This window comes from Podarcis melisellensis, assembly GCF_964234715.1.
Source record: "Podarcis melisellensis genome assembly, chromosome: 1".
Lineage (NCBI taxonomy): Eukaryota > Metazoa > Chordata > Lepidosauria > Squamata > Lacertidae > Podarcis > Podarcis melisellensis.
Genome location: NC_138528.1, coordinates 23,153,492 through 23,171,621, shown reverse-complemented (window position 1 = coordinate 23,171,621; position 18,130 = coordinate 23,153,492). Strand labels below are relative to the sequence as shown.

The following is an 18,130-nucleotide window of genomic DNA, read 5'->3' as shown; positions in this document are numbered from 1 at the left end:
TATCTGAAGAAGTGTGCATGCACACGAAAGCCCATACCAAGAACTAACTTAGTTGGTCTTTAAGGTGCTACTGGAAGGATTTTTTTTTGTTTTGTTTTGACTATGGCAGACCAACACGGCTACCTATCTGTAACTGACACAATATCCTATTAGCTTTGTCTTCCTGTAGTCATAAGGAATCAAAACTGTTTTTCCTTATCCTTCACACAGTATTTCAACTGTTTCTTCAAGACGGCCAGTTTTCAGATATAAAAATAGTTACTGTCTGGCTATATTTCCTTACGGCCACCTAGCCAGCAAGCAAATATTTCCATGCCATTTTCAGATTTAGCAGGAACAGATACTGCAAAATAATAATAATAATAATAATAATAATAATAATAATAATAATAATAATAATGATGATGATGATGCAGGGCTTCCACACCCACCCTGAAGTTGGCATATATACTTTTTACCAGCAAAATTGGCAGATTAAACAGGAAATCTCTGTTCTTCAGTAAAGAGGAGCGTGGTGCAAATCATTCCTTGCCTTGTCTAAGCACATGTACTTGGGGGTAAGTCCTGCTGATCTCCATAGCTATCAACTTACAGATTTGAAAATAAGGGACCAGCAGCCTCGAAAATAAGGGATCAGCAGCCCAAATAAGGGATTTTCCGGGCACAGGTATGTTCAACTTCTGAGCCCCTCCAAGCCAAAGGCAGAAATCCCAGCCAGCAGCCAAACGAAGCCTCAAGCAGTGGTTCCCACAACACAGCAACCCGGCAAAGGGGATGCAGCAAGGAAAACCACTGTCGCCTCTCCGCTGGGAAGCGCTGAGCAAAGGCAAGTCCCCAGGCAACGCAGCCAATTTGATCGGCACAAGGCATGCAAGCTCCACCACCCCCCAGTCGCTCTTAGACTCCTTATCGGGTGAGCAACGCAGCAAAGCAACACAGTTGGAGCCTCCCTCCTCCCTGGCTGGCAGGGAGGGAGGGAGAGGAGCTGCTTCCTTTGAAACCCAGGAAATTTAAGGGACATCATCAATAAGGGACAGCAGCAGGACTCGGCGCTGGGATAAGGGACCTTCCCACCAAATAAGGGATGGCTGACAGCTATGCTGATCTCAGAGGAATGTGTACTTTCATGTAAGCATGCTGAGTAACATGGTCACTCTGAAAAGGCAAAATACAACTTCTCTAGCATGTGCTCTAAATGCAAATGGTTGTGTGTGAGCTGTCCCCAGAGCTTTAGCATAATTGCCCTGATTACTCTCCTTTGGAAGAGATTTGGATGTTCACAAGAAGCAGGAATGTCAGGATGAAAGTGCAAAGTACAGGTGCACTTTAGAGATACTGAATGAAGTTACACACAAGGACCAATTTCCAGAGGGAACAAAATATTATTTTAAAGTGGTATGTCCTCCTAATGGTAAGAGCTGCCCAACAATGGAATTAATTGCCTTGGGAGGCTCTCTTTGGAGTGACGTTTAACCAAAGATTGGACAGCCATCTGCCAGGGATGTTGCAGATGCATCTGACATTGCAGATCCAGCACCTTGCAGGCAGTTGGATTAGAGGACTTTCAAGTTCCTTCCAACTTTATAATTCCACGATTTTATGGAATTGTAGCCTCGCAGTTTACATTTGCTATCCTTTAATCAGCTACGCCAGGTAGAAAGTTGTACACTGATGGCACCATATAAATACTTCCAAGTAAATTCATAGAATCAGGCTGCAGATCATGCATATCTCCATCAAAATAGGGGTGTGAGCAAGTCCTGAGTACCCATTTATGTAATATTGGTAGAGTTTGGTTTCTTGACTAAACTAGTCTGAGGCCATTCTGACATATCCTGAAAGGCACAAATCCTCCTACTTAAGTAACATTTGTGCCAGAGGCATAATATTTATTGGGTTACAACGGAGCGAAGCAGGAGTGATCTTTATTAACTACTGTGACAATGTAGCCAATCAATAGGTTTGTGCAGTGCTTTTATCTGGGGGGGTATGCATAACCCTAAACATTTTGTGAATCTAAGTTTGGCTTCATTGAGGGGCAGTATTTCAATATGAGTAGGAAAGTGAGAGTACCCCTAAACATTTTTTTCGGAGGAGGAAGCACTGGGTTGGTGAAAATCCATCCTGAACTTGGCCTCTGCTTGCAATGTATCAACTTTATGAAATTTAGTTATGCAGAGCCCTCTGCTGGCTTATTTTTTTCTCCTACATTTTTGAAAGCAGTTTGTAGTATTGCAAGTACAGTACAGAGAGTTTAGGGGTTGGTCCACTGTCCCTCAGACCTTGTGGGGGGTTGGACTATATTTTGAAAAAATAATAATGAACCAATTCCTATGCCCCACAAATAACCCAGAGATGCATTTTAAATAAAAACACACATTCTACTCATGTAAAAACACACTGATTCCCGGACCATCCAGGGGCCGGATTTAGAAGGTGATTGGGCCGGATCCAGCCCCAGGCCTTAGTTTGCCTACCCATGGTTTAAAGCAGACAAAAAAGGCTCGTTTTTCATATATACAAATAATAAAATTACTCTCCTTAAATTCCATAGGAGACTGTAAGAAGAACCTAGGAAGACAAGTTGTGGTAAACAAAGTATAAATCATAAAAAGAAAAATAATGGTTTAATTAAGTAGCAACTAAGAAAACTAGGCAATAGAGAAAACTAATAGGAATTAAATATTATAATGTATGAATCAACACCGGTGTCACAGAAGGCTAAAGGACACACATTTCAGTAAGCTTGACAAATTATTTCTCCTTACTCCACCGGGAGTATAACTAATTTTAGAGCCCCCTGGTGACTAACATAGCACTAAGGCAAATATTTTATCAGTGCAAAGATTTCTGCTTGTGCAACTGTTCTCCATCTTTCCTCTCCCCATGCACCTCGCGTACCTGCTGTTCTAGGGATTTCTTCAACCCCCTGGATTGGGGGTGGGTGTATGGGTCACGCTGAGGGAGAGGAGGAGGAAAGCATAGTGTTCCCTCTGCCTCTCCTATCCTTAACCTCAAAGCTCTAACAGAATTCTAAACCTACTGGTATATCTGCAAATTATTCACCATTTTAATTATCAAGTTTTCCCTAATGTAGTGTTGCTCCGAGATGAGGCATTTTATGTAATTAAAACTGTGTGTGTGTTTTCCACACCCACCCTGTGGTGGGCACCAATGCAGGAGGGGACCCACCAGAGATCACTTCGCTCCAGGGCCGTGGAAAGCGACTCAGATCTGAGCCTACTCCTGTCTTTGCATCAGAAAAAACTATTGCATGTTCCAATCATATCGCTTTCAACTGTGCTGGCAACACGCACACATTTTTCTTCAGATCATCAGCAGGACGTTTAATATGAGCATGCACTTCACATAAATCCTTTTTATTTTTTAAACCGAAACAACAGAGCTTTTGCACGTAAATCAGCATGCGTCGATCCTTTAGTTATCAAAATGTCAATTCCCTTTCTCTTCCCAAATCCACGCCAAGAGCTTTTCCATTGCAACCCCTCTCTTCCAAAAAGTTTCCTGCCCCTTCCAAGATCAACTCATTTAAAGCATTTTTATTTTATTTTCTAAATATACCCTTTTGGGGCACACTGCAACACACACAACCCGTCCTCCACCCCCAGGGAATCAAAACATCTACGACGGTGCCCTTTCTCCCGTTCCCATAGAAACAAGCGGGCGTCCTTTTCCCCGAGCCTTCTTTTTGATAGGCTCCTGCCAATCCTTGGCTCCGCCCCCTATCGGCTCCGCGCATGCTTTTTGGTCCTCGCGGCGGCCCGTAGCGAGCCCGCTTCCGCTTCCGCCCCTTCAAGGGTCCGCTCAGTTTCCGGCGGCCGGCTGTGAGTGAGCAGAATGGTGAGTCGGGTTGGGGAGGCCGGTGAGTCCGGGAATTATTCGGTCTGCGGGCGCCGCAGCTGGGCCTCCCCTGGAGAAACCGAGAGGTGGCGAGGAGGAGGGAGAGGTGGACCAGGATCCTGCCACTTCCGTCTCTCTGCGTGGGCTTCGCAGATTTAATGCGGTGTCATCGCCCACCCCCTACTCGAGGCGGGGTGGATGGCGAGCGAGGGGGAACCAGAGAGTAAGGAAGAGCGGGGCTAAAGGCCTCGAGGGCCCACTCCACCACCACCCCCGGGCTGCGACGGCGAAGATGGTCGCGGAGGTATCCGGGCCCCTTCTGGGAGCTCGCTGTCAAGAGTAAGGCTGTGGCGGCCTTGGCGCTCGTCGGTTGTGGTGACGCCTAAAGTGAGACGTATGTGGCCACTAGTCGCATCTGCCAGTGCCAGCCTCTGGTGTGGAAAACACACACACAAACACCTGCCCGTCTATCTATACAATGCAGTGGTACCTCGGGTTAAGAACTTTGCTTCAGGATGGGAACAGAAATCATGCTCCAGTGGCACAGCGGCAGCGGGAGGCCCCATTAGCTAAAGTGGTGCTTCAGGTTAAGAACAGTTTCAGGTTAAGAACGGACCTCTGGAACGAATTAAGTACGTAACCAGAGGTACCACTGTACTGCACAGACTTCTGTGCCCCAGAGTGGCTAGGTCAACCCAGTCAGATGGGAGGGTACAAACAATGAAATAATAATTGTTTTTGTTTGTGTATCTCACATGCCTTATATACAGTCATACCTCAGGTTACAGACACTTCGGGTTGTGCACTGTGCCGAACCTGGAAGTACTGGAATGGGTTTCGGCCGGGTTTCGGTGCATGCGCAGAAGCGCCGGATCGGGACCCAGCGCTGTGGGTTGCAGACGTGCTTCCCGCACGTATTACGCTCGCAACCTGAGCATCGACTGTATTCATGCCTCACATGTATAGGTCTCTGTGTGTGAATCACGGCTCACACATACAGGTCTCTGTGTGTGAATTGTTTGTTTACTGAGGTTTTTGTGTCCTGTTTAGCCCCAGTGAAGCTGTGATTCCAAGAGACCGCTGAGTCAGAGGGTAAAACTCTTTAACCACTTGGCAGATCTAAAAAACAAAACAAAAAAACGCAGCAGTAGCTTTTAACTTATAAAAGCCCACATGGTTGCTTCTCATTGGAAGGTTGTGCAGGGCAGTCGCATTGCTTTTATCGTAAGTTGCCTTAGTTGCTGTGAAAGCCCATTTACTCAGTTATGGTAGTGGAGTGATTTGAATTGAGGACATCCTGCTTTTGGCCCTTAGTGCAGTTGTATGCACGCTTACCTGGAAGCAACCCCACAGAACATTATAAAGCTTACAAGTAAACATATGTAGGATTGGACTGCATATCACTATGCTAGTATGATTAGCTCTCCAAACACAACTGAGAATTTGTCAGTTTGGTTTTAAACTACTGTTTAAAAGCACTTCACTGTGAAGAATTTTTGTTGAAACTAAAAGTTATATTTTTTTGCAGTGTGGCAGATCATAGTCTGTACTTCCAATTTCATTAAGATGCTGGAAGTTTGCATCTGTTTTGCACATCTTAAGCTGCAGTCCTAAACATGCATGCAGTATGATCCTAAATATCTCAAAAGTGTTGGCCGCTATCAGGTCTCTTGGAGCATGGAGCATAAGCTGGCTCGCTCTGGCACCTACGAGGTGAAGTTCTTTGATGAGGAGTCCTATAGCATCTTGCGCAAGGCTCAACGCAACAACGAGGATGTCTCTGAGATCAAACCCCTCTTTTCTTGTTTATATTATAGCTGGTACTCCAAGGTACCAAATCAAAGGAATGTGACCTTGCTTTTGCCCACAGACAAAGGGGAGTGTTATGCTACGTGAACCAATCATTAGTCTAGCATGAGGTGGTCACGTGCTCATCATGCTCTTAGCAATATCTCGTGCTGTAAAATCACTCTGCAATAATAAGAACGCTGCTCATGCTCTTATGTACAAGCAATCATTTTCCCACACAAAAGTCATTTCTGCTGAATTCATTGAGACTTGCTTCCTCAAATGTGCGGATAGGATTACAACCTTACAGGTAGAATGGGACTTGGTTCATGGTGTAAATATTTGAATATCAATATGTTTAGTACAGGTCCGTCCCCCCACTTATGTGCGAGTTATGTTCTGGGCCCCTGTGTACATAAATGAAATCATGTAATGTGGAAAGAACCCCCATTTTAATAGGAAGAGTGCGCAGAGAGGAGAGAGACAGATTCGCCCTGGAAATTGCTCGGGCCACTGCCTGGCCTGCCTGCCTGAGGGGAGCTAGTGTGTGCAGCTGCAGCAGCTGGCCATAGAGGGCATGGGTCCACTGGTGCCAGGATGGCGGAGGCAAGGAGAAAGTGCCTCCTGTGCCACTGGTCAAGGGAAGGGCAATTTATTTGTTTATGATGCGGCGACTCGCGTAAATGCGATTCTGCCTGAGTGGGATGTGTGTAAAGGGGGGAGGGGAAGGTTCCTGTATATTTCAAGCATGTGAAGTAGGCTGACTTAGTATGCCATTTGATCTTCTGTTTGTTCCCATTATTAGGGTCAAAGTCAGAGTGGTGGACATGGTCCTGGAGGTGGCAAGAAGGATGACAAAGTAAGAAAATGTAAAAATGTTTTTATCAGTTGTAATTCCTGGAGAAATGCAGCAATACAATTTTGTTTAGAAAATCTGTTTCTGTGCTAATTGGGCAGTATTTCCTCGGGTGTATCATTGTGTAATTGAATTTGTGCTACAGTATCCCCATTTTTTTGCAATGCAGATGGCTTTACTTGCTGCATATAGATAATGCCTTAATCATAAAACATTATCAGTCACCATTGTGTTACATTGACACACAGGAAAATACTGAATTTAATAATCTAGAATCCATTAGTACTACAGTGATTGTCAAGAGTTTGTAATCAGAAACTTTTAAACACACGTTTTTCACCAACATAAACTTCCTCTGTCCTTTCCATAGCAGTATTTAAGTAATCTTACCAACCGCATAACTAATACATCTCATTTTGTGCCTTCTGTTGTTTGGAGCCAACTCAGTAGCAGTCCTCTTGGACAAATTGTGAGCATTGTATGCACTGATTTGTTTCCGAGGCACACTATGTTTCTCCAGCCACCTGCATCTTGATTTCTAAGGCCATACATAGTAAAATGTGAAGCATTAGCTCCAGTTGCCAAGAATCACAGCAGCATGGAGGAGGATGTGTTATCTCAGCCTGTTTGCTGGACTTGAAATTGTCTAAGGTGGACCTTTGGAGGTCACTTAGGACACAGTCAGAAACCTGTGGTTGTAGTTTATTGATCTCTGTATTTATTGAGCTCTGTATTAATAACTTGCTTCCCAGATTTTTGGTAAGAGTTGCCGATTGGAGTTGCTTCAGTGTTTCTCCTTGTACTGGTCTAGGCTAGGGGTCGGAAACCTGTGGCACTCCAACTCTCATTAGCCCTATCCAGCATGACTAGTGGTTAAAGATTTTGAACGTAGTAGTTCAACAATATATGAAGGACCACAGGTCTCCATCCCTGGTCAGCAATCATATTTCTTCACACTGCACTGCTGACTCTTGCACAGGTTTCATTGGGGTCAATTCTTTCACCATTCTGACTCTTTCTACCTGATTCTTGAAATAAAAAAGGATAAGAAGAAGAAATATGAGCCTCCAGTTCCAACTCGAGTGGGGAAAAAGAAGAAGAAGACAAAGGGACCAGATGCTGCCAGTAAACTTCCACTGGGTAAGTGCAGCTGGTTTGTGCACATTTCAGGAAGGGACCATCGCAGAGGACGTGTTTGCCTGTAGGTGTCTAGTCATTTTCAACTTTTAGAATTTATTTTATAGTCTGATTACTGTGCAAATACTGGAAGCACAGAGCAGATTTTAGCCATATTAAAACAACCTTTCAAATACACCTACCTTGACTCTGAGGTCATTTTCAGAGGCCTTCCTCTGAGTGTGCTCACCAAATGAGGTGTGGTGGTGGGTGATTACTGGAGAGAGGGCATTTTCAGTGGTACTGTACTGGTTGTGGAATTCCCTCTCCAGAGAGGCTTGCCTGGCACCCTTTGTTTATAATCCTTTTGCTTTGAAACTAAATCTTTTAGGCTGAAGTCCTAAATTCAGTAGGACTTCTGAGTTAGACATAGTTAGAGTTGTGCTCTTAGTGCTTTTTAATGCTGTTTTATGTGGTTTGCTACCCTTGGTTTTATTTCTTCTAATTTTATTGTGATTATTTGTTTTTTAAATCTCTTATGGGATTTGTGTAAGTAAAGTAAATAATGAACACATTTATCCCTCAAAAATAAGTCGTCATCATCATCATGGCTCCTCTACCGGAAGACTCTGCCACACCTTGCTGGCATATAACCTCTCCACACAAGAGTCTCGACATGAAATCTCAACATGCTTCCATCTAGTACAGTAGCTCCTTCTCACTGCAGTTCAGAATAAGATAGCTCCCCTTGCATTCACAGGAAAGTAGTAGCTAAGGGTAGAAAGCAGGAAACCCAGGCAAATGGTAAGAGCTTAAAAATCCCATTTAGTTGGCAATCCCAAAGAATGAAGGTACCAGTGTTCCCCCCATATCTTCACTCACAAAATTTGAATATTTTTATTCTTTGCCTTTTTCTTTATAGTAACCCCTCACACCCAGTGCAGACTCAAACTGTTGAAGCTGGAAAGAATAAAAGATTACCTTTTGATGGAGGAAGAATTCATCAGGAACCAGGAACAGATGAAACCTTTGGAAGAAAAGCAAGAGGTATATGTTGAGAGGCAAATATTCTCTCTACTTATCCATCTCCAGTTATTAACTTGCTCCAGTCTGTATCTCAAGCCATTTGTTTGTATACTTTCCACCTTCTGCCTCTTCTATTCATTGCCTGAGGAAATCTCATTCCACAATAAATTGTTCAGAATCGTGAATGACCTTGCCATGTTTCTGAAACTGTGCTTATTATATGAGAACAAAATGGACGTGGGTCATTTCTGCACTTTGAAAATCCACTGTAGTCCAGCAACATTAGGAGGGCCCCAGTTTTCCCTCGTCCTATTGGCTCAAGCTATTCTATGAAGCAGAATAATCATTTTTCTGTTAGAAGCATAAGAGAATAAGCCCTATAGGTGTTCTCAGGCAGTGTGTTAAAGAAACTACATTGCAAGTTTAGTATACCATAGTAGCTATTGGTCTGGCAAATAAAGATAAAGAAAGAAAGGAAAATCCAATGCATCACATTTTTAGCTTGCTCTTCTATTTATAAGGTTTACAAACAAAGCCATTTAAAATGACATCCAAGGTTCTCAATACAATATAGATTTATATTGAGAAGGGTGCACAGGACTCACCTACTCTAGGTAAAGATAGGGTGGCATAAAACAAGCTTGATTACTTAGGACTTTAAGAAGCACAAACTTAAGCAGAACCTATTGTCAGTTTTACATTCTTGCTATCTTGCCTATTTGCAGACTTTCTGTTCTAACATAATGGAATTAGCTTGAGGCCCTTGTATGTAGGTAGGGACTGCCACCAAATGGAGCCCTATCAGTCCTTTCTCTACTGTAGACATAGAAGGTTGGCAGGGTGATGGTCAATCCATGCATACCTACATTTTATTTTTGTTTGCAGGAAGAGAGATCAAAGGTGGATGATCTGAGAGGGACCCCGATGTCTGTAGGGACACTGGAGGAGATTATTGATGATAATCATGCTATCGTGTCTACGTCGGTGGGATCAGAGCACTATGTCAGCATTCTCTCCTTTGTAGACAAGGATTTGCTGGAGCCAGGGTGTTCAGTTCTGCTTAATCATAAGGTAATTATTGTCATATTTAAAGATGAGTAGTCTGCCTCTGAAAGTGCGTAACATTTATTAATATTTATTTATCTTTAAAAATTGTGCCCCACTCTGAAGCTCAAAAATCTCCCAGAGCCGCCAGGAGCAAGTAAGACAATCCTTGCATGCCAGTTTTCAATCTAAAATACATGGCACAAAAGGAAAAAAGGTGGAGGAGGAAGAAGAAAACAAACTTGGGCACCAATATTTAAAATGGAATAGAAACAGTTCAGAGAGAGAAGGAACCAAATGGAGCTAGTTCTCAGCCCAGCCTGCTTCTTGCCTTTCCCTCTGCTGCAGTCTTGAATTTGCACCATGCACATTTTGACTACCTGCTGTAGTCTGGGCATGACAAATTTGAAAAGGATTCAAACTTAATGGAGAACTCGGAGGAGGGCAACAGAGAAAGTAAACACCCCTGTGCAGAGAGAGCTGATCACATGACGTCAGCTAGTTATGAGATTCTAGATTCCTATTGATTTGAACAGCGCCAGGTTGTTGCTTCTTTGGTTTAGAATGGAAAGGTATGAAGAAAAGCAAAAAGAAAAGTGCCTCTTTTGATCAGCTGTGAAATCATTTTCATGAGAGGATAATTACTTGTCATCTGCTCTGCCACTTCCCTTGGAAAGCTTAGTCAATGGAAAGTGGCAGACAATACCAGTTTCTTTTAATTTTTGTCGCTGGTGTTGCAGCATGGTGTAATGGTGTAGCCTGAGCCATGCTTAATTGGATATGTAGCAAACTTGCCCTGTTGACCGATAGGGCTGCAGCAGTTTGGCAACAGCGTCTGAAATTCAGTTGACATTTTCATTGAAGTTACTGCTGGAATGCTGTAATTGTACCTGTTCATAACTTAGATCACACTATTCTTCTTGCATGCATTTGTATTTGTAGACATGTTTAGGGCCCAATGTGCAGCAACCAAAACCTGGCCTCAGTAGCTTATGTTACTTGTGTTTGCTGTTGACTCTTCCGAGCGAGTCAGGGAACTTTTTTGTTTGTGTGCTGCTAATGTATTCCGTTACTGTAACTGGCGGCTGGTGTTTCATTTTTTGTTTTCCCGATATGGCATATGTTTTATTTGATTCCCCTCTTCTTTTTCTATGGTACAATGTATTTATGCAGCCTTTGGGTGACAAGCGACCAATAGGTTTATTATAAATAAACAAACAATCTTTGGCTGTGGTTTAGAGATCTGCCAGATAGCACTGTACTTTGGAGCAGGCAGAAGCAGCAGAGGTCGCTGCTGATTTGGGGTGGTCCTGGGCATCCTTTTCTGGTGTTGATTTTGACCAAGCGAGCTGGCCCACAGACCTATGTCAGTGACATTTATGCTTCGGCTCCTTGCTGGTAATGGGACAAACACTCAGATAAACATGTCGTTTCTCTCCAACCCAGACCCAAGTGAATTACACGCAATATTATTTATTGGTGCTGCTGCCTGTTTTGATTAGGTCCACGCTGTGATAGGAGTCCTCATGGATGACACAGATCCTTTAGTGACAGTGATGAAGGTGGAGAAAGCCCCTCAAGAGACATATGCAGATATTGGAGGCTTAGATAACCAGATTCAAGAAATTAAGGTATTTATACTTTCAGCACTGATGAAAGAAGTTGGAAGTTTAACTAATTAATTAATTTTCATTGTATATGTGTTTGTGGTTATATCTTTGGTTATTATTTGTTATATCTGTTGTTGTTTTTATTTTTTTATCTTTCTTATTTTTGTTTTATTGATTTTATAGTATGTAATATGTTTGTAGGAAATTCAATAAATATTATTGGAAGAAGAAAAAAAGGGGGGAGAAGAAGGACGTTTGATTATGTCACAATTTAAAAAAAACAACAAAAAAACCGTGCCGGTATTTACTTGATTCAGCAACTATTGCAGGAACTTCAGTTGTATTTTGCTTAGCGGAGAGGCGGTCAGGTAATGATCTCTCTTGATGGTGCCACATGTCCCTGCGGCTTGAGCATGTGATTGTAGTGCTGAGGCTCCAGCCCACTACAATTCTCTTCCTTTAGAAATGAAGCAACCTCCTGTTCTGTTTTCCAATGTTTGTTGAAAAATCATCTTTTTCTGTCCCAAGCCTTTCAAAACGAGTATATTTTATCTCTGCAGTTTTTAATTCTTGTTCATTTTTTTAAAATACTGTTTACAGTCGTACCTTGTTTTGCGGCCGGGTTCCGTTCTGGAGCCCCAGCCATTAGCCAAAAAGGACGCAGGGCAAAGCGCTGCATCTACGCACTCACGCAGAGCGGTTTGCACTTCTGTACGAAGCGCGATTTAGCACTTCTGTGCATGAGCAAGCGGCAAGCTCGGATGTAATCCATTCCGGTACTTCGTTTGCCGGAATGGACGCTAGTCGGACGTTCACGGAAGTTTTACTGTATATGATCTGTACTGTTTTATATGAGTATTCTCTGAATATAGAGCAGTTTATAAATCCTAAAATAAATAATACTGTAAACTTTTACCTGTTAACGTTTACACCAGTGTTAAAAGACTTGCACTGGCTTGCTCTTTGCTACCGGACCAGGTTCACAGTTCTTGTGCAAAGACCTGAATAGCTGCGGCCCAAGAAACCTTAAGGACTGCCTTAAGTCCCAAGCTGATCGCTGAGATCATCAGAGGGAGCACTATTAGTTGTCCCCCATGGAGCAGATGCACAGCTCATGCCAGTGAGAAGTTGTGCCTTCAGCATTGTGGGTGCAACTCCATGGAATATCCTTCTACTAGAAGTCAAGCAGGCACTGTCCCTGCTGTATTTCAGGTGCCTAGTTAAAACCACCCTATTTCAGGAGGCCTTTGCCTCATGAAAGCTGCTCTGGTGTTTTAATTTATGAGATTTTAAATGTTTGAAATTTAATTCACGTTTTAAGTTTTTGTATATTGTAATATCTCATGTTTCTATCATTGTAAGCCACTTTGAGACCCAGATGATGGTGAAAAGCATTCATGTATGTATGTATGTATGTATGTACATATGTATGTATGTATGTATGCATGTATTATAGCACCTTGCAAAGAAATTGTTAATCCTGTAAGAGAAATGAGGCTTACAGAGAATTGCCTGGGACTATCCAAGCTGAGTGGCGCTTCAGATCTCTGTTTCTCGGGGCTCTTGTTTCTCAGCTTGACGCTCCAGCTCCTTCATCACACTGGTGTCTGTTGGAAACATTGGAGTTGCCTTTAAACTTTGTTGCTTTAAAATACTCAGTGTTAACATTCACTTTTGAAAATTCTGATTTTGATCATTAATTCACTGCCCAGCCTGTGATATTTTTTTTTCAGCTAGGAAGAGCTAATATACAGATAGATATGTTGTTGCTTCTTCTTATAGGAGTCTGTGGAGCTCCCTTTGACCCATCCTGAATATTATGAAGAGATGGGTATCAAGCCACCCAAAGGAGTCATTCTGTATGGACCACCTGGCACAGGTATTATCCTTCTGTCATTCTGGTTCTATATGTCTCTAAATGTTGACACTCCAGGCTTCACCTCATGATTGGTACACAGCTCATAGATATTCTGCCTGGAGGCTGGAGCAATAAGGTCTTGCTACTATCTCTGGCATTGTTCTTTATAACAGTGTGCTTCTGAAATGTGGGGTGTGATAAGCTAATATGAGGTGCTGCTGAAAATGCCATCTTCTGTGGAGGCTAGATTGGCTCCACAAGACACAGTGCTTTTTCTGCTGCAGTGCTGAAACTCTGGAAAGCTTTTTCTGCAAGGAAGCTCAAGGCTCCCTGGCGTCTTTGGGGGCAGGTTAAGGTCTTTGACGACTGTTGTGCCTTTGTAAGTTGAGTTTGCAAAATGTTTTTCCAGCTCTTTGTCTACTTAATAGTTCTGTTTTTATTTTATATTGTCTTGGGGTTTAAACTGACTTGGATATTTTATGTGTTGATTTGGTTGTTTTAATTTTTGGCTGTATACTGCCTTGAATATATTGATTATTATTTTTTTAGAAAACATCTTCACCAGTTATGGCCATTTTTTCCAGACGTTCCTTTAAATAGCCTCTCTACAACACTCCAGTCAAGCATCATATTATTATTATTATTATTATTATTATTATTACTACTACTACTACTACTACTATTATTATATTATTTATACCCCACCCATCTGGCTGGGTTTCTCCAGCCACTCTAGGCAGCTTCCAGCAAAATATAAAGCATACCTCTCCCCCAGGAAGCATGAGTTCAAGTTGTAGGAACCTTTTTGAAGTACTTCCAAGGCTGTAGCTGAATTGTAAGATTGCCTAACCTCAGAAGTTAATTTCTCATAGACAATATGAGTACCTTGTGGATAGTTCTAAACTGCATGCATGCATAGCAGTGTAATGCAGATTAGTCACTGTGTCTGCAAGCTCTAAATTCAACTGTGTTTTGGAAATCAAACAGGTAAAACATTACTAGCCAAAGCAGTGGCAAACCAAACCTCTGCCACCTTCCTGAGAGTGGTTGGTTCTGAACTTATACAGAAGTACCTGGGAGATGGTCCAAAGCTTGTTCGAGAACTCTTTCGAGTGGCTGAGGAGCATGCCCCGTCAATCGTCTTCATCGATGAAATCGATGCTATAGGTACCAAAAGGTAGGACATGGTTGTCGCTTTAATGTGGGATGTAACAAATGCAATTCTATGAATTGGTTCCATTTTTTTCTTTCTTTCCAGTCAATCAATGATAGGAGTTGGGACACAGGAGCTGTGTTGTATTCTGTACTCCCCAAGGGTTACTTTCCTTTTGCTCACAGGTGTTTTTGCTACAGAGCCAATCCTTGTTTCGTGCGAGGGTTCCGTTCTGGACCCCTGCACCCATTGGTAGAGCACATGTAAGCCAGCTCCGCCCCTGTTCCACCCCTTTTCATGACATCTTTATGACGTTTGGAGGCTCCTTCCAGGTTCGGCGCCGTGTGTGTGATCGCACATCAATTCGGCTGTGCCTAAACCGGAAGTTGCCTATAATCCTGATAAGACCATCTTTCATTTTTTTCAAAAAATTCTACCTCACATTGTAGGAATAAATTTGAAGATGCTATGAAGCTAACTTCTGATGTAATATAGGTGCCAGAGCACTCTCAGACTATACTCTAACTGAGCCATTTGTAAGACCTGTTGTAATAATTACCGGAGGCTAAAGCAGTCACTTAAAATTTCAAAGGAAGACCAGATAGAAGTTGCTGAAATGCAGCTGTGTTAAACAGAGCAAATTATGTGCGTGAAATCTGATGGTTATGTAAAAGCACCTGTTCCCCATCTTGAAGGCTTTTTGTACTGTTTCAACTGAGGGCAGGGGGAATGAGAAGGGGCAGAAAAGACTTGCAGCAGCTATGTGGTGCCAAGCAAGCAAGTTCAAGCAAAGCAGTGCCATTTGTAGATCAGCTTTGAATCCAGCCTCTTATCCATCAAGCGGAATGTGGTATCTCATCCGCTAGGTTTGGAAATTTAAAAAAAGAGGTTGAGGGAGATCTCTGTGTAGCCATTGCTTGTGCCATAACTTATTTGCCTGTGATTGCCCAGTGATTTTATTTAGAGATAAAGGGAAATGTGATCTTTTGTGGAGAATGCTGTATGCAACTTACTTTGATGTTATTCTCTCTTCTCCTCCAAAGATACGATTCAAATTCAGGGGGCGAAAGGGAAATCCAACGAACAATGCTGGAGCTGCTGAACCAATTAGATGGGTTCGACTCACGTGGAGATGTAAAAGTGATCATGGCCACTAACAGAATAGAAACACTGGATCCAGCTTTAATCAGGCCAGGTGATCATTGTGTTGCAAATTATTTCCACTTTTTTGTATTTAACTATTGACTGTGTTGCAGTTTCTCAATAAACTAAGTGCTTCCTTTATTGATATTATTACTGACACTTTTATCCAAGCAAAAATGGCAAGTTCCTCTCCCTCAGTGGCTCATAATCTAGATTTAGAAGCCGAGGAGAGGGAGGCGTGATAAATGAGCAGTTACAGTTCTGCATGTTAGATCCCAGGGTATGGTCTGAAGACAAATAATACAACAAACTTGTTGGAGCTGAGCACATCATGGGAGATGGCCTGGAAACCCTGTATGAGCCACCTTGAGTTCCATGGAAGAAAGGCAGGATATAAATGTAAGAGAAACATGTATGAAATTTAACCTCAGGGGATGCTTATCCTCATTAGTCAGGGGGAACATATTAGCTGTGGAGTAGAAAGTGCCAAAAATGGTTTATGCTGTAGTTGCTTATTTCCATTTCAGATGACATCCCATCATTTCTAGGATAAAACTGCTTTTTAAAGAAGTAAACTGTTTAGTCGCAGTGTGAAGCCACCTCCCAAGGAAATCCTTCCATCTCAGTAAAAATCTAAGCTGCTTGGTTGTTGTTTTTTAATCCGCAGGACGTATTGATAGGAAGATTGAATTCCCTCTGCCCGACGAGAAAACAAAGAAGCGCATCTTTCAGATTCATACCAGCAGAATGACTTTGGCAGATGATGTCACACTGGATGAGCTGATTATGGCTAAAGACGATCTTTCTGGTGCAGATATTAAGGTAAGATGCTTGATAACCAATTAAAGTTTTCTCCTCTTAACAGTGAATCATCTCAGCTTCCTTTCCTCATATGTTTTATCCCTTCTCACAAACACCATTATTTTTATCAGATTTTAGAGGAACTGTTACCTGAACATTCTTGATTTTTGAAAGGGTTAGTTTTTTTAAAAAAATATGAACTGGCATCTTCCAGTTTGCCTGTTAACAAATGTCCCGTGTCGTGGAAGCTTTTCCCATGTTGGTCAGCTATTTTGCCTCCTCCTGAGTTAGAAAGTCATTGATGTTTGGAAGTGGGCCTGTCTTTGGTATGAGGGACTAAAACTCATGGAACGAGGGTAAGAAATACTTGAATGCTTTGCCAAATTTTACTAGAAGCTTGTAGGAATCAGTGACACTTGCAGAATGCCTTTTGCAGGGAAGGAGGGAGCAGCTAAGGCCTTGCATTCATTGTAATCCATCTCAAGTGTTCAAGTCAAAATGATAGAACATTAAAATCACAATGCTATAAATAAAATGCAACTGTTAATCAAAAGGGCCCCATTAATTAATTCCTAACATTAACCACCAGAAAAGGCTTGAGTGTGTTTCATGAGGCATGCTTTAACAAGAGCTGAAATATTGCCAGCATTGGCACGGGTTGGAGGAATTGACAGGAAGGCGGCTAACCCTGAATGCGGCAAAACCAAGAGGACCTTGGCAGTTGAGCATGATGCTCAGACAGAGAAGTACGGAGACACTTGCTCATATGTCTTGATAAGAGATGAGTTGCAGAGTTGAAAAGGCTCTGGCCTGTTTTGCTTCCTTGTCTTTCACTGGTGGGTGCACCATAGCTGACTCACAAGATCTCGCCTCCATTTTCTTGTAAAAACTTCGATTTTGGCATTTCACTCAAATGCTGAAAAGATTCATTGGGTTCTGCTTCTGTGAGAGCAGAGTATGGAGAGGGAAAGAACCAAAAAAAGTATGGAAAGATTACTGTGTGTTGCAGTCCAATTGCCTTTTTGTTTAGTTAAGCTGTGAACCAACCTTGACAGGCTTGTGCCCCGATCTTGTGCAGGTTTATTTAAAAGTAAGTCTCAGCCAGTGCTGTGCTGCTTACTGCTAAGTAAGTATGCATAGGATTGCTGCCCTAGCTGGACAATATTGCAAGTATTGCTTACTGAAAATTATTTTTTCACTACATTGAATAAAAGTGAGATTCATAATTTTCTAACCAGAGGCTTCCATCTCTGGCAGGCTATTTGCACAGAAGCTGGCTTGATGGCTCTGCGGGAACGGAGAATGAAAGTAACAAACGAAGACTTCAAAAAATCAAAAGAGAATGTTCTTTATAAGAAACAAGAAGGCACCCCAGAGGGCCTCTATCTGTAACTTTTTACCTTTTGTTTGTTTGTCCTGGGGCAAGAGAAATTATTGGAACCTTCCTTTCAGAGTACAGGAAAAGTATGAGAAATTAATGCCTTGGGTGGAAAGAAAAAGCTTTTGCTGCTTGAAGCATTGTTTAAGTGAATTCCTCCACATTGTAGTTTTAAACACTTTATTTGCCATTAAAACCTTGGTTTCCAAATGGATTGGAATGAATGGGTTAAGATTTTAAGCAATGATGGTTTCTGATGTGTATCTTGGCCTGTCTGTTGTTGTTTTTTTTAATGAATATTTATTAGCTTTTTCCACAATAAAACAAAACAAAAATAACAAACATACAAAAATACAAAACTTAAAAACAGTTTAAAAAAAAACACATAAAATTTCAATTACTTAATTTATTTTGACTTGTTTCTCAGAGCCCCTCACACCTCCCCTTCTTGTATTCCAATTCAAATTATTAGCTCAGCAAATCCTTATTACTTATT

The 18,130-nt window shown here is 42.0% G+C and overlaps 1 protein-coding gene across 1 annotated transcript; it reads left to right on the top strand.

Moving 5' to 3' along the window:
- Nucleotides 1-3,757: 3,757 nt before the first annotated feature.
- Nucleotides 3,758-17,844, top strand: PSMC1 (proteasome 26S subunit, ATPase 1). Its single transcript, XM_081913723.1, has 11 exons — nt 3,758-3,861; nt 6,455-6,508; nt 7,549-7,645; nt 8,544-8,668; nt 9,533-9,718; nt 11,194-11,322; nt 13,084-13,180; nt 14,147-14,336; nt 15,356-15,507; nt 16,123-16,277; nt 17,514-17,844. Exons 1-11 carry the CDS (start codon nt 3,859-3,861, stop codon nt 17,646-17,648), a joined length of 1,323 nt encoding a protein of 440 aa, XP_081769849.1. The 5' UTR covers nt 3,758-3,858; the 3' UTR covers nt 17,649-17,844.
- The last annotated feature ends 286 nt before the right edge of the window (nt 17,845-18,130 follow it).